Raw genomic sequence first — 17,210 nt, 5'->3', positions numbered from 1 at the left:
TGAAAGGGTAGTGTCGGATTCACAAAATTATGAATTACTGAAAAGTAAAAAATAAAACAACTAAATAGCGGCGTTTGCTCACGGCTCGGGTTAGCTCGTATAATTATAATAAAGTACCAAGGTTAACCCAGACGACTTTGTTTAAATAATGTAACACATACATATGAGCGTCGCGAAGCTCTCGATTGAACCAATTGTTTGACTAACACACAAGTTAATCCTGGATTAATCGTCAATTGTGGTAACCTTCTAATATATAGATTGTAGAACGCTCTTTTAAATTAATGTAGGCTTTTGTGGTCAAAAGACAGTAATGCGCTAAATGTTGTGGTTTGACCTTAAATTAAATAGCAGTCCTGACCCACTTTACGAGACGCTTATAGGGAGCAATGGGCTCTAAAACAATCAATACTGTCGATTTGCCAAAATTTAATATTTAATTTCGGTAGAGTGCTCAGCACATACCCAAACTCTCGTGACAATCGGATTAATGGTGAAAGAATGCGTAACAATCCTCCTACACTGAGACATATGTTCCTATATATATGTATATGTATGTATATATATATATATATATATATATATATATATATATATATATATATATATATATATATATATATATATATATATATATATATATATGTGTGTGTGTGTGTATGTGTAAATAAATATTATTTCTTTAACTGACTTATCAGATGCTGGACATTGCTTCTTCAAAACAGTCAAAAAACAACAAATTTAGACAGTTTTTTTCAAAGCCAAAGGTAGGCTATTAAAATAAAAATAGTATAGACGTATGTGTACAGATTCGTAAATAACAATATATTTTGTAAAATCAGAAGTATTAGAGTAAATATAAATATGATAATTAATTTTTTTTTAACTTTTTAAACGTGATTTCGTTGTTGGAAAAAATTATTATACAACATTTTTTTTTCTTTTTAGCAGGAACCGACAAATGAAATAGATCTTCTTATTATTGGCAAAACCGGCAATGGAAAAAGTGCCACATGTAACGCCATTTTGAGAATAAATAAATTTAAAACTAATGCCAGTTGCAGCTCAGTGACTAAAGATGTCCAATGGGAGACAACAAGGTTTAAGGACACGACTATTAAGGTAGTTGACAGTCCTGGAATTGGGGACACGTCTAGCATTGACGACTTGGAACAGGCCACCATCACCGCTATTGAAAGCATGAAGAAAGCAATCACATCACACTCCAGAGGATTCCACGCATTTATTCTAGTCGTTAGGTTTGGAGTTCGTTTTACAGCTGAAGATAAAGAATGCATACGATTACTAAAACATATATTCGGACACGATTTTGTTCACCATTATTGCATTTTGCTAGTAACGCATGGTGACAGTTTCAAGGATTATCAGACTGCAGAAAATATCTCGTTTGAAGAATGGTGCAAACTTCAGGAAGGGATTTTTAAAACTCTTTTGGCCGAATGTGATAATCGCGTAGTGTTATTTAACAACGTTACATCGAACAAAGCTAAGAAAGAGGAACAGCTTGAAAAGCTTTTAGAACATGTCCACCATCTCCAGTTTGTGGGGCATCGGTATAGCATATACAATTTCGAACAATCGGAAAATTCTCGAAATTACATTGTTATTAAAGCAAAGGAATTTGTAATACAAGAAGAAATAATGAGAGAAATAAGTCTTATAATGGCGGATAAAAATGCACTATTGGAGAATACCGTAGTTAATATCAAAACTATTGTGGCGTTAAAAGAACGACTCGTTTATATTATCGAAAGATTACAAATCGAAGACAAAGGCACCAACGCCTTAGAACAAATGATTGCGCATGTTAATCACATAAAAGCAGATTTTGATTCAAGCATTCATTTCTTTGAGAAAAGGGTTATTTATGAAGAAGGAAAAAATAAAATAAATAAAATCGAACAAGAAAAAATAAGAATTGAGCAAAATTACCAACGACTACTAATTTCTCAAAGGAATGCCACAGAGCGCTACAACGCAGCAAAAATTAAAGAAGAACAATTATTAAGAGAAAATGAAACTAAAATGAGAAAAGAGATTGAAATGCGCGAACAAAAGCACCGTGAACAGTTTCGGAAAGAGCACGATATGCTTTTAAATGAAAAGTCGAAACTTGAAGAAGAATGCAAGTTAATTATTGAAAATAATCAAATAGAAGTAACAAAACGAAATGAACAGATCGAAAAACTGCGCAAAATTATTGATGAAAACAATCAAAAACTTGAAAATTTTGCTACACGGCAAAAAAATGAAATGAGCATTTTATTAGAAAGGCAAACTCAAGCAGAACAACAATATACTATGGAAAAAGATAGCTCAAAAAAAACACTAGATAAAATGCATATAGAAAAATGCAATCTAGAATCACAGCTAAAAGACATGAGAGAACATATTGATATGTTGCAACTGGAAGGAGATGTGCTTTCAAGAGATCTCGAAAAAATGAAAGAAACGCATGAAAAGGAATTGATCAAATACAAATCTATCATAGCAAACTCTGAGTTGGAGTATGCAAAGCTAAAAACGGCGTATGAAAAATATGTAACAAAGGTTTCGGAAGCTAAATCTAAAAAAGCTATGGAAAAACTAGGTCAACAATTAACAGAAACTCTGCAACAGCTTCAAAAGGAACGAAAACATCACGCTGATATTACACAAAACTACGAAACAAATATTTCTAAAATGAAACAGCAAAATCAACAGCTAGAAGAATCAATGTCAAAATTAGCTGATAAAAGTAAAGTAAAAAATTTAAAAACACCAGCACCGGCTGAAGACGTTTCCCGTTTAAAACTTTGTATTGAAATTGAGCAGCAAAAATATAAAGAAGCATGTACCCAGCATAACAAAGAAATGCAAACACTAGAATCGAAAATTTTAGAGTTACAAAATACAAGAAACAAGACATGCTCAGTTCAATAAACACAATTTTAAGGATAGGCACCACGGATAATTTTTTTTTTCATTTAACACATTTCTGGTTGTTTAATAAGTTCATATAATTATAGTTGTTAAACTATAGACAAAAATAATATATAGCCGTCAATAGCAGTACTGGTTGCCATGGAAACCGCGAAAAGGTGTGAAAACTAACACCTTTTCAAATCGCTAAGGCTTTGTTCCCATAAGAGATTTTAAAAAGCGGATGAAAGATTTAGATTTCTCACACCAAACTATACATTTCTACGTTTACTCATTGCGATAGCTTGTACTCAATTTTTAATACAAATTTTTACGTAAATTTATGTGCAAAAATTAGGGGGTGGTGTTACATAAATATCAATATTTCCTAAAGTATTGTAGTAAACTTAATGTACAAACGTAGTTTTGTAGATGGTATAATGCTGAATGCACGTCGAATATTTTATACTTGTATGACAAAGGGTTGCAAAGCCTTAGCGATTTGAATGTTGAATTTTGAGTAAAAATGCAAAGTTGAGAAAGCGTGAAAAGAAGAGCGGGAATAGGCACTGTGCGTTTCCTCTTATAGAAAACAGAAAAAACTTCTTGTTATATGTGGAAGAACCATTTGTTTAATAAAATACGCTTTGATTTATGTTGTAAGTTTTACACAGATTTTTTCTAAGTAAGCAGAAAATATGTATACAACAGATAATGAATTTATGACTATTAAGTATTACACATCCTATCAATGGAGCGGTATTCTCAGAACAGCTATCATCAAACCAGATCAAGTTTTGTTTGCTAGATGGTGTTCTAACTTCAAAACAATGTCTTTCTCTACTTAAATTGTAGTGTCAAATAAATGTGACGTTTGTGTAACAATCTACATGGGGCCTTTCGTTGCTAGCGTCCCACTTATGGGACGCTTATTGTACACTTGATATAACGAAGTAGTTACTAAAAATTGTTACTCTTAAATTTTTATCAGATAGAAATATGGTACTGCTACAAGTTTCAAATGTATTTTGCACTTAAAATGTTAATATTTTAGAAGATATGTATTTTCCTGTGCGCATGTTTTCTTTCTTCCGCCATTTTGACAAGTCCTGCAAAGCCGGCGCTATAACATTTTTCTAAATTAATTTTTTTCACAAAACACACACAAATTCAATAGTCTAACCATTTTCAAATACAATGAAACATAATTTGTGTTTTTACTAGTTTTTAATGAATTTTAGCAATTTATTTTTACAAGCGTCCTATAAGTGGGATGCTAGCAGAATATGGGTTAATACATGATCACATAGTTTGGAGAGGTGTGATCATAACGATGTACCTGCCAACAAAGAAACGTAAACGTTATGTTTGTGTTGATGATGCAATAAAAACAACAATTTTACGTTACGAACCTAAAGACCTATTCATATTTTTGAAAAATGTTTCACGTGCGTTGAACGTTGCTGTTGTATGAATACCTTTATTTTATTTGTTTTATACATTATCATTTATCATACATTTCAGGCTAAAGGAGTAAGTTTTTATTTTTTTTATTTTTACTTTTTCAAATCTAATGCTATTACAAAGATTAAGTTTAATAAATCTTTTGATGCTTTGTAAAATACTGGAGATTAAAGTTCCATAATCTCTAAAAAGAAATAGGCCTTCATAAGTACATAACAATACGTATGGTTACAAAAGGTGCGGTAAACAATTCCAAAACACGAAACCAATATTCAATTTCAGCCACTTCAAATAATGATTTATAGACTTTGTTTGCTTAATCTGTAAAACTATTTACAAAACGTCCGCTTTGTTATGAAAGTTAAAAGATAAGAACTAACATTGAAATTTATTACTGCTTGTTTTTCTGTTTTTCTAAAGCTTGGTGTCAATTGTTGTTATCGGTGATTAAAATAAAGATAAATTGTTTAACTCGAATGCAATTTGAATTGTATAAAAGCAATTAAAACATGAACAAGGGTAATGAAATTTCTACGATTTGCGTCATACAATAACATAGCCCGCAAGTAGAGGTGAAAATTTAAAAGGCAATCCATGACCTGAAAAAGAAAAGTAAATAACACGTTTTTAAAGACTTTTACACACACACACACACACACATAGGCCTACACACACATACACATACTCGTACACACATACACACAAACACGCACACACGCGCGCACGCACACACACACAAGCATGCAGGCGCGCATGCACGCACATAAGCACACACACACACACACACACACACACACATATATATATATATATATATATATATATATATATATATATATATATATATATATATATATATATATATATATAATATGGTGATCTGAACAGATAAAAGATTTAGTGCAAACATGGTTTGTATGTGTGACAAGTAAACATTCTTAGCAAATAAAATTAAGCCATATCTACAAGTAAATGTCACAAGAGCACCTATTTGTGGATCAACTGAAAGCAAATAATTAAATCCCGTTTGCTTGAACATAGATAACAACTCCTTGTTTGCAGAACAGCGTTAAGTCTGATTTGATAAACAATACCGATTGATTGTCAATAGGTTAGAGTATTTTCTTCGAAACCCCTACTTTAGTTTCAAGTATATTAATCTTCGAAACGAAAGATAATCAGTCGAATAATATACGTCTATTATGTATACCATCAAGGTTCTAAATTAGGAATAAAATGTTTAGTTTGTAATTACTGGTACCACTTTAATATATTTAAGTAGTACTAATTATGCAGATGATTTTAAAGATTTTAACAATGAAAGTTAAGTTAAATTAGCTTTGTAAAGCTACTAAAGAAAAGTGACCTTACGCAATATTATATTGTTCAAGTAAAATTCCAGGAGTTTTCCAGGACTTTTCCAGGAGTTTAAAAAAAATTCAAGGAGATTTAAAAAAAAAAGAAACCCAATTTGTACATTTTTAAAAAAGCGTACTTAATAATACATTTAATTAGCTAAGCCAATGCAAAAATTTAATTTCAGTAAAAGTAAAACAATATATTAGTTACATATTAGGATAGAGGCTATCAATCTGACTACAGACTAGTTTGAATGTTCAAAATCTGACCATAAACAAAAAAATTTATGTTTTTTTTGTCATTAAAAAAATAGCAGTTTTTTCAGACAACCGGGATAGACCCTGAAAGAGGATACATACTGGGAGGGTATGGACCAAATTTTAAAGTTTTTTACTATAAAAGAGGTATAAATGCAAGCAGACTTCACCAATTAATATCATTTCGTGATATTTTCTAGATTTTTGGATGCCAAATCCAATGATGCTAGGCTAGTCGGCCAGCCCTATGAACGTGTCAGACGAATATTATGTAATTTCAGAACAAAAGTCTGGCAAGATTTCTTGATCTATGCCCCAGGATTAGTAACATCAACTCCACAAAGTGAAGGGGGAAGGGAGGTGGGTTATGAAACCACCACGACCTGGGCGGGTACCGTACGGGTGTTATACAACATCAAAGGCGACGGTCGTCGGCTTGTCGCGTCACGGCGTAGTGGGGGCGGTTTGAGGCTATGGATGTTACGTTGGGTGTTACATACCGTGTAGGATGGTCAGTGTCTTCCTCCACCCACCCCAGCCCATGTTGGTCGATTTGGCAAGCTAGTATTAAGCGTATAAACAATTTTTAGTCAACCGAAAAAATGAGCCACTGGAAAAATTTATTTTCTATAGCCATTTTCACGAAAAATTAATGTATAAAATAAAATAATGAAACGTTACGCGAATGACATAGCCCGCAAGTAGAGGTGAAAATTTAAAAGGCAATCCATGACCTGAAAAAGAAAAGTAAATAACACGTTTTTAAAGACTTTTACACACACACACACATAGGCCTACACACACATACACATACTCGTACACACATACACACAAACAAGCACACACGCGCGCACGCACACACACACAAGCATGCAGGCGCGCATGCACGCACATAAGCACACACACACACACACATATATATATATATATATATATATATATATATATATATATATATATATATATATATATATATATATATATAATATGGTGATCTGAACAGATAAAAGATTTAGTGCAAACATGGTTTGTATGTGTGACAAGTAAACATTCTTAGCAAATAAAATTAAGCCATATCTACAAGTAAATGTCACAAGAGCACCTATTTGTGGATCAACTGAAAGCAAATAATTAAATCCCGTTTGCTTGAACATAGATAACAACTCCTTGTTTGCAGAACAGCGTTAAGTCTGATTTGATAAACAATACCGATTGATTGTCAATAGGTTAGAGTATTTTCTTCGAAACCCCTACTTTAGTTTCAAGTATATTAATCTTCGAAACGAAAGAAAGTCAGTCGAATAATATACGTCTATTATGTATACCATCAAGGTTCTAAATTAGGAATAAAATGTTTAGTTTGTAATTACGGGTACCACTTTAATATATTTAAGTAGTACTAATTATGCAGATGATTTTAAAGATTTTAACGATGAAAGTTAAGTTAAATTAGCTTTGTAAGGCTACTAAAGAAAAGTGACCTTACGCAATATTATATTGTTCAAGTAAAATTCCAGGAGTTTTCCAGGACTTTTCCAGGAGTTTAAAAAAATTCAAGGAGATTTAAAAAAAAAAGAAACCCAATTTGTACATTTTTAAAAAAGCGTACTTAATAATACATTTAATTAGCTAAGCCAATGCAAAAATTTAATTTCAGTAAAAGTAAAACAATATATTAGTTACATATTAGGATAGAGGCTATCAATCTGACTACAGACTAATTTGAATGTTCAAAATCTGACCATAAACAAAAAAGTTATGTTTTTTTTTGTCATTAAAAATAGCAGTTTTTTCAGACAACCGGGATAGAACCTGAAAGAGGATACATACTGGGAGGGTATGGACCAAATTTTAAAGTTTTTCACTATAAAAGAGGTATAAATGCAAGCAGACTTCACCAATTAATATCATTTCGTGATATTTTCTGGATTTTTGGATGCCAAATCCAATGATGCTAGGCTAGTCGGCCAACCCTATGAACGTGTCAGACGAATATTATGTAATTTCAGAACAAAAGTCTGGCAAGATTTCTTGATCTATGCCCAAGGATTAGTAACATCAACTCCACAAAGTGAAGGGGGAAGGGAGGTGGGTTATGATACCACCACGACCTGCTTCGGTACCGTACGGGTGTTATACAACATCAAAGGCGACGATCGTCGGCTTGTCGTGTCACGGCGTAGTGGGGGCGGTTTGAGGCTATGGATGTTACGTTGGGTGTTACATACCGTGTAGGATGGTCAGTGTCTTCCTCCACCCACCCCAGCCCATGTTAATCGATTTGGCAAGCTAGTATTAAGCGTATTAACAATTTTTAGTCAACCGAAAAAATGAGCCACTGGAAAAATTTATTTTCTATAGCCATTTTTACGAAAAATTAATGTATAAAATAAAATAATGAAACGTTACGCGAATCAGCACTGTTTGATCGGGTCGCAGCTATCCGGGTTAATTTCTAAAGAAGATTAATTTTGACGATTAGTCCTGAGCCGTAAATACTACTACAACTTTTTTTTGCCGTTTCAATAGTTTAAGACAAAGTTATGAAACATGCCTGTCTACTTTAAAAATCCAATAGCCGACAAGTCAAACACGGGAACACATGTAGGCCTATCTATCTTTAGAAATTGTTTATAGTATCATCCAGTAGGGTTAATCGCCTAGCGTCACGTGACCACACACTCGGCTGTGCCACACGATGTGTAGATCACGGCAGTGCGATTTAGTCGGACGACGGCCGATGCGTTTATTTTTATTTTCGTCCCATTTAAAAACTACTATTCAATTATTGGCGGAATAAAATCAAATAATTTCGGTCGGGTTTTGCGCCGCGGGTTAATAAACTTGCATGAGATTTCAGGAGAATTTTTAAAATTCCAGGAGAATTCCAGGAGGTTTTTAATTTTTTTAAGATTCCAGGAGTTTTCCAGGACCTCCTGGAATTTCAGGAGGCCGCACGAACCCTGAATATATATGAAATAGAAACCATGCTTTGATATGTGCCTATCAAGGTTTTCAAAAGGATTACGATTGAGATGCTGAATTAGGCCTTGAACATGAAACGTAGACCAGAATGTGCCAAGTACTGACCACAAATCTATTGAACAATAAATTGAATGGCACACGTCTCTCTACGTCTCTCTACACGAACTTTGACGATTTTGAGAAGACGTTAAATAAAGAGAACAGAGATATTTTTTGGAATTTGATGAATCACAATGGGACTATCTATCACACAACAGATTCTAACAGCCAGATGATCCTCTACAACAAATTAACCAGAACTCTTTTTATGGCGACCGGAGTAAGAAAAGGTTTTACACTTCCACCAATTATATTTTAGTAGTCAATTACTAGATTTTGGTAGTGCATTTGGAGACTTAAAGAAATATGGAATCCAATGGACCCTAACTAATCAAAACATCATCCCACATCGACCAGAACATGTGCAGTCCAGGCTTAACAAACTTTCTGAAGCACTTAAGAATAGCTTTAAGATCAACTAGATACAAATAGAGAAGATGAGAGTTAGCAAGAAATAAGATATACACGAAATAACTATTTAAGATGTGGATCGCTTCATATTTCTAGGAATTTTAGTAAGCTAGGATAGTAGAGCAACATCTCTAATGGCAACATGAAATCTGTTTTCCGCAATGGTTCTGAGCAGTGTTTCTTCCAGAAATTTTCCTCGAGGGGTGGGGGCACTTGATATTTTCGGGTTTGCGGTCACTGTTAAAAGTATCTATTTACTTAAAAATTCCATTTTGTTCGAGGAGTCAGTTGACTTTCTCTGTGAGGGTGGGGGGGGTGGGGTGGTGGAGTGGAAATAAACTTGTGTATTTGATTAAAGTTAAATACAGTAATGCCGGCTTAACATAGTTTACTGTTCACTCTTTTTTTAACGGGAAAATTAGAGTTATTTAAATAATCGAGTTTAAAGTTATTATAAACTGACCGAACGTGACCACGGCCTTATATAAACTATATCCTAATCTATAAATCCCCACGTTCGCACATCTCTCTCTCTCTCTCTCTCTTTCTCTGTCCGCAAAAAATTTTCGCCGGACATCACGTCAGAATCGGCAGCGATATATCGAGAACTTTTTACGGACTTTTGTTGAAAATAATATGTTAGATGTTTTAAATGTATAACCACAATTTTATTTAAAGAAGAAAAATAAAAATTTAAGGCGTATTCGAATGTAGAGAAACAGTATTATTTATGCAACCGGAAAAGCATTAATGGATGTGAAAAAGAACGCATAAAACTGTGACGTCACTATTGCTTATACATTAACTAATGACGTCATCTGCCGTGTTTACAATAAAAAGAAATGAACTATTTCATTCAAATTTGATTTAGATCTACGTACACTATGAAATGTATACAATACAATTTTTCCGGCCTAAACTCATAAAATTTATTTTATTTATTTGGATTCTAGATCTAGACATTCTAGATCTAGACTAGATCTAAATCTACAAATCTACGCAATAACTAGATCTAGATCGAGACGTAGACGCTAAGATCTAGATTTAGACTCTAACTTCTCCAGAATCTATTCCAAAAATAAATGTCTATATTAGGACTAAACTATTTCAAGACATAATTATTTTATACAAAGTCTTTGTTTGGAACTGGCTAATTTGGGATAAAAAAATTAATTTGAAAAAATAGGCATATTCGCGTAAGTTAAGATTTTAAAATACGTCTTTTATTCTCCGTGTTTTATAAGGTGCTTATATAGCGGAGATGATAGTCTACTTGGTAATTTTTTTTTTTTTTTATTTTGCTCGGGCTAAACTTAAAAAAAAAATTCTATTAGGATTCTAGATCTAGATGATCTAGATCTACGGAGAAACTAGACTTACACAGATGTAGACCCTACCTAGATCTAGAATCTATTCAAACAATACATTTATATACTAAAGTATTTCAGGCCTTAATTACTTTATTGAAATCTTGGTTTATCTATGCAATTTGCTAATCTCTATAATATATAAAGCAAAGTTGTCGGGTGTCCGATAGGGTACTTCCCGGCGCCGCAGGCGCTTCAAATTTGGCACGATCTTGCCTTGGGACGACAGAACACGAGGGCCGGTTGGCCGAAAAGTCTACGATGAGGGGGTCAACACTGACCTCGACTGACCGGCGCCTTATATGAGCTATAAATCGAAAAAAATGTCCACGGAGGAACCTCTTCATAACTCCTGAGGTCGTAGACCGACCCTCTGGCTAATTAATTAAGCATTCAAATTCTCAATGTTTTCGAAAGCCTAAGCGAAGCTGGGCAGCATGCCTAGTAGTTTTTATAATGCTTGAAATAGATTGACCTCTTGTAGATGCGTCAAAACGCTGATATTTAGTAAGGAGATAGCTCTGGTGCCGTAAATGGCATATTCTACTTATTTTTCTACTTAATTTCAATTATTAAATGGATGTATCAGGAATTTAAACTTTTAAACTTTTAATCTCCCCCCCCCACCCCGTTCTTTGACTACGCGAAGAAATAAACGATGAAAACATTTAGATGAAAGAAAAAGTCTTTTATGCTAAACGTTTCTTAAATGGGTGTGAAGCTTAATTAAAAAATTACAGTTTTACAGTGTAATTATACCTACATAGAGTAATATAACTTCGTATGGAATGTTTACTTTTAAATTTCTAGTTCTTTGATTACATATAGAAATAAACAATAATAAAATGTGGATAAAAGAAAAAAAAATTCCTTTAATATTTATTCTACACAATTTTCAAGTAGGTGTAACAATTAAATTATGTATCAACATTCATTCATTTTTGTTGTGACCCCTGGGGAGCAAAGGGCTGCAGTTACACATGTCCAGCGGACTCATTTTTGGGCTGCTCCCTTAATCTGTGCCCATGTGAGCCCAGCTGTCTTCGCCTCTTCCTCAACCATTCTTTTCCATTTTCTCTTTGGCCAACCCACTTTTTTTCCCCGGGATTGCAATATTATCTTTTTCCCTTCTTAGCGTGTCTCCAATAGATCCCCATTTACGGGCCTTAATATCCTTATCTATTGGATGTTGTTTTGAAATTTGCCACAGGTCTTTGTTTGATATTTTGTCTGGCCATCTTATTTTTACTATATGTCGTAAGCATTTAATTGTGAACGACTGTAGCGTATCTGTATTTGCCTTTGTAACCCTCTAAACCTTCTAAGTCTACTTTTTTTAAAAAATCTGCTTTTAAAATTGTATAAATTCCCAATCTCCAAGCTGCTCAGGGTCAGTCGGGGTACATGATGTTTGATGAGCACATTAGTCACTGCCGTTTACTTTAAAGGTACGGCTAGTATATTTATATAAAAACAATGTCCGTCCCCGGAAACTTTCAAATGCCACCCCTCCTACTCCAAATCCAACGTGGAAAAATGTCTGAAACCCCGATTGCAGTTAAACGTCGACAACTTTTCAACCACTGATTAATGTAAATAATTAATAGATTTTAAATCGTTGGTTGGTGCATTTTTAATATATCTATATATATAATTCTCTTCTGGGAGCCGCGAGAAAACAAGCTGTAAACGCGCTCCCTACCACCCCCACCCCTATATGGTCTTAGTGAGCTGTGTTCACTCTAAATGTTTACAAGCAGAGCCGGGTTTAGTGACGACTATTAGGGGCAGATAATTTAGTTTGAAACGATTTTAAACGTAGGGGGGAGGGGGGGAGGGGGGGGGGGTTATGGTCCTTAACGAGCTATTTATAGTGTTTTAAAGAAATATTTTCAGTGGCAGCGTTGGTACTGTCGAATTCACAAATTATGAATTACTGAAAAGTAGAAAAAACAACGACTAAATAGCGGCGTATGTTATGCCGCCGGCCGGCTCGTTTTAATTACTTGCTGTTGAACTATCAAGTATTATAATTTTATCAGCAATATAATAGATCCACAGTTTCGTCTCACAATGTGAAAAATAAAATGTGCCAAGTTAAAATATTGTTCTTAAATATATTTTTAATCAATTTTATTTAGATCAAATGGGTCCACACCTTTATGGATTTTTACTCAAAATGCATTGTTTAAACAACACAGAAAAAACAGCTTGTTTGTTTGTCTCAAATGCAAACATTTTCCCACGTTTTCTTTAACTTGCTTTCTCTGTGTGTTTGTCTTTCCAATCCAATCTTGCGATCGAAATTTCTGGCACTTCCCAGTTAGCTAGCGCGCTGAAATTTTCAGGGAAGCTTTGTTTTGGATGACAATTGAATATTCTATTGTTTTTATTACTAAATTAATCCATGGAAACATTTTATTGATCATTTTAGACCGCTATATAATTGTACCAAAAAACGTGGGGAAAAAGGGACATTACCCAGTAACTGTAATTTGATGAAAACAAGGTTCGGCACTCCCCCTCTTTTTGCTTACTGAGTAGTTGTCACGCGGTGTTTGTGTACAAACAACCATAACGTAACAACTGGTGGCCAGTATGGGGGAGACGATATGGTCGAGTGGTTGGCACACGATTGCTATCCCACTCGACACGGGTTCAAATCTATGTGTTCTAGTCAGTAACGTATTCACACAACGTGTTTTTTACGAGTTGTCTTTTTACGAGTTGTCTTCGTTTACCCAAAAAAAGTGAAAAGATAAAATCGATAGCAAGATTTTAATGCAAACAAACAGACAAAGACTAAAAAGTAGAAAATAATAATCATTAAAAAAGTTTTAAAAAACCCACGTTTTCTGATTGAACTAAAAAGTAGAAAATAAATACTATACATCACAATAATGCAAGCGATCACTCTACTATAAGCGATCAAAAACGTGGGGCGCCGTGATTTTCTTACAGTTTCTAATACTGTTGACTCTCTATAAGCTCCCTAATAAAAGTCAATAGTATTATCTAATCAATAGTAATATAACTTTTACTTCGGCGCCCCACGTTTTTGATCGCTTATAGTAGAGTGATCGCTTGCATTATTGTGATGTATAGTATTTATTTTCTACTTTTTAGTTCAATCAGAAAACGTGGGTTTTTTAAAACTTTTTTAATGATTATTATTTGTTTTCAAAATATAGATGCTATACAATGCCAACAATGCTGTATTTAAACTAGCAAATTTTTTTCCTGCTGAAATATAAATCAATAAAATAAACAGCAATATTAGGTATGTTTATTAAATTCAGCAAAGTCATAGATATTGCGCTCATTTCTAGGCTCTATATGTGTAAATAAACTTTATTCTTTGTAGAGAATTAGGCTACATACTATGAATGATGGGAGTGATGGGGATGTTTACCCACTTTTTTCGTCCACATTTAGCACATGTATAATTAAAACCGAAAACAATTTCATAACCGAACGGCTTCAGATAGACTGTTAATTAACACATACCTGATTAAACAATACACACAATTATCATTGTATCACCTATATTGCTACATAATTAGGACACGTTAGGGTACTGCTTCGAAAGGCAGGCTAGAAATACCCATGGGGTTCGATAGCAGGTGATAGCTGTTCATCTAGTTGAGAAAACTCCAGAAAGAAAGGCATGCTGAAAACAAATACATGGGAGCATTCCTTCCATTACATGTTGAAACGTGTTTGAGGAAATCCTGTCCAATAATACAATTAAGAAAAAAGAGGGCCATTTTTTCTACACTACTGAAGTTATAAAAAGTAACATATATAAAAATAGCTTAATATACAGCGGAGGATGTAAATTTGTTCTTATCAGTAGCTATTAAATAAGTATTTTATAAATTATATGTAACGTTCTTAAATAGAGAATAAAAGTCCTAAATTTAAATTGTTACGTTAGGTATTGTTGGAACTCCTTATCTTTAACTTTAGGTAAAATGAGCTATTAGTGCGACAATAATTATTATGGCAATACTAGCAATTATGCCAATGGACAGCTTTTTCCAATTTTTTCCTATGTCTAATAAACTTTTATTAAATGCACTTTGATGCGTAATAAGAGATTTATTTTTAAGGTTGCGAGTATCCCCTTTGAGCGGAGAAGATTTTAACAGTTTCTTTCGACCTCCGTGAGCCTCAATGTAATCTGTGTAGCTGTATGGCAGATGTTTGATTTCTCTCACATGTGCCATTAATTGATCACTTTGATCCTTTCTCCTCCCCTCGTCCATTGTTTTATTGTTAAACAGAACAATCCTGTGCTGACATTCCTCAAAAAGCAATTTAATTTCCACAGTCTGAATTTTACACCAGTTTTCAAAGAGATTATAATCATAATCAAGGAGAAAATTATCCCCAAATGTAAAAACAATTATTCCCCAGTTTTTTAAGACATCTTAACCAAAAATAGATTTGATATTTTGTATGCATTGCTTCTCTTGTTCAGTGAACCTAACTCCCAACTTTAGAACAAGTACGAAAACTGTGAATCCATTGTCAGACTGAGTTTTCATCAAATCGTCCAACCTTCCAATCAGTGTTTTTATGTCAACTTCTAAATCTTCTACACCGTCTCCGATTCCAGATCCGTCAACTATGCTCAGTTTGTGATCACAACTAGATTCGGCAACTAATTCTTTTGAATGGAGAGAAAATTTAGCTTGATGTAGAATTGAATTTCCAGTGGAAGTTTTTCCATTACCATCCCTTCCAACCAGAAATAGTGTGTAGACCTCAAGCATGCTTGTCCTTCGTGTTTACTAAGAATATAAAGTAAAATATTTATGTGCATGAAATTTTAATAGGCTAATCAGCCTAACACAACAAGGTTTGTCACAAATTAGTAGCATTTAAATGGGTTTTGATCTAGGTAAAAATTAAATGTTCGAGTAAAATTTTCGATTAATTGTTATAACAACAATTTTATAAAGCTTTTATGTATTCAAAAAAGCAATGCAGGTTTGCGTTATAAAGATAAAAATATATGGGGGGAGGGGCGAATTGAAAGTTTGTCCCTGAGGGTGGGGGAGCAAATTGCAAGTTTGTCCTGGAGGGGGGGGGGGGGGGATTGCGAAATTGAAAGTTTGTCCCCGGACGCCATGACGGGTCGCTACGCCTCTGGTTTAACTTGAGGTGTTTGTTTACTTTATGAGGTGATGATCTAAATGATTTATTGTTATTATTTCCTCCCAAATAGTTCTTATAACTATAGGCCTATATGTTTAATGTTAGACAAAAATAACTATTTTAAATTTATAATAAATGTTGGTCTAAATGTTTTGCAAACATATATACATGTATATATATATACATATATATATTATATAATATATATATATATATATATATATATATATATATATATATATATATATATATATATATATATATATGTAATGAGAGAAAATAAAACACATTTTACCTTAGGCTTATCACTTGAGTTGCAATTTTTAAAAAGATGTAAGACTAAAAGAATCCAACAGTCAACTCTATTATTAGATAAGAATGGCCTGCAACTGAATATGTGACTAAGCTGAGTCAATCGATTCTATTTTAAGAATATAGTGTCATTCTGAGCATTCTGGTAGATATTAAAACATAACAAACCTATTAGTAGAATTTTACTATATAAATTTATTTCTTGAAATAAAATGCAAACAAATGTATATGCTTTGTTTAATAATGTATGTTAAAGTTCCTATTTCGGTCACTGTTTTTTTAATAATAACAATTTTATTTTGAATTTTAGAACTTTAAATCAAATTTCAAATTTTCTTTTTAACAATATTATTGCTTCTCTTAAGACAAAATTATAAGACCTAGTTGATCTAAAAACATGTGTGTCATATTTACCGCCCCTTAAAAAAAGCAAGCTAAAACCTGATTTGACTTTGGTATTTAAGTTAGATCAATTTAGGTAAGGTATTAGACCTCAATTTTTAGAATGAAGTTAACGCACAGACACGACAAACAAAAACAAATATAAGCTGAAGTTCAAATATCAAACACGTTTTTGTTTGGCTTTTACGTTGCTATCTTACCTCGCTATCTATTGTTTAATATTACAGCGACGATTTTAAATGTCAAGATAATTATTGAACAAATTATAAGAAAAACAATTCTTGTAGGAGGTAAAGCACGGGAAAGTTGACTGAACGAAAAAAAACAAGTATATACATTACATGAAATAAAAACATAAACATGGCCTAAAATATGATAGACACAGGTTTCTAATGTCTCAACTCCTTAGCCTTTTGTGCATATATAAAAAAGAAATCATTATTTGAACTGGGATTGTGAGCCATTTTCA

General features: G+C 33.3%; 2 protein-coding genes across 1 annotated transcript; one reads left to right on the top strand and one right to left on the bottom strand.

The window, feature by feature from the left end:
* The window catches only part of LOC131938139 (uncharacterized), a 312,258-nt gene that overhangs the window by 139,088 nt on the left and 155,960 nt on the right, over positions 1–17,210 (bottom strand).
* On the top strand, positions 491–2,943 carry LOC131938130 (uncharacterized). Its single transcript, XM_059296033.1, has 3 exons — positions 491–505; positions 699–767; positions 949–2,943. The coding sequence occupies exons 1-3, from the start codon at positions 491–493 to the stop codon at positions 2,941–2,943; spliced, it is 2,079 nt and encodes a 692-aa protein (XP_059152016.1).

The sequence above is a fragment of the Physella acuta genome, unplaced genomic scaffold (assembly GCF_028476545.2).
Source record: "Physella acuta isolate Inbredline_101_S28 unplaced genomic scaffold, ASM2847654v3 ptg000235l, whole genome shotgun sequence".
NCBI classification, from domain to species: Eukaryota; Metazoa; Mollusca; class Gastropoda; family Physidae; genus Physella; species Physella acuta.
Note: the sequence above shows the minus strand (reverse complement) of the source record. Positions and strands in the feature narration are given on the sequence as shown.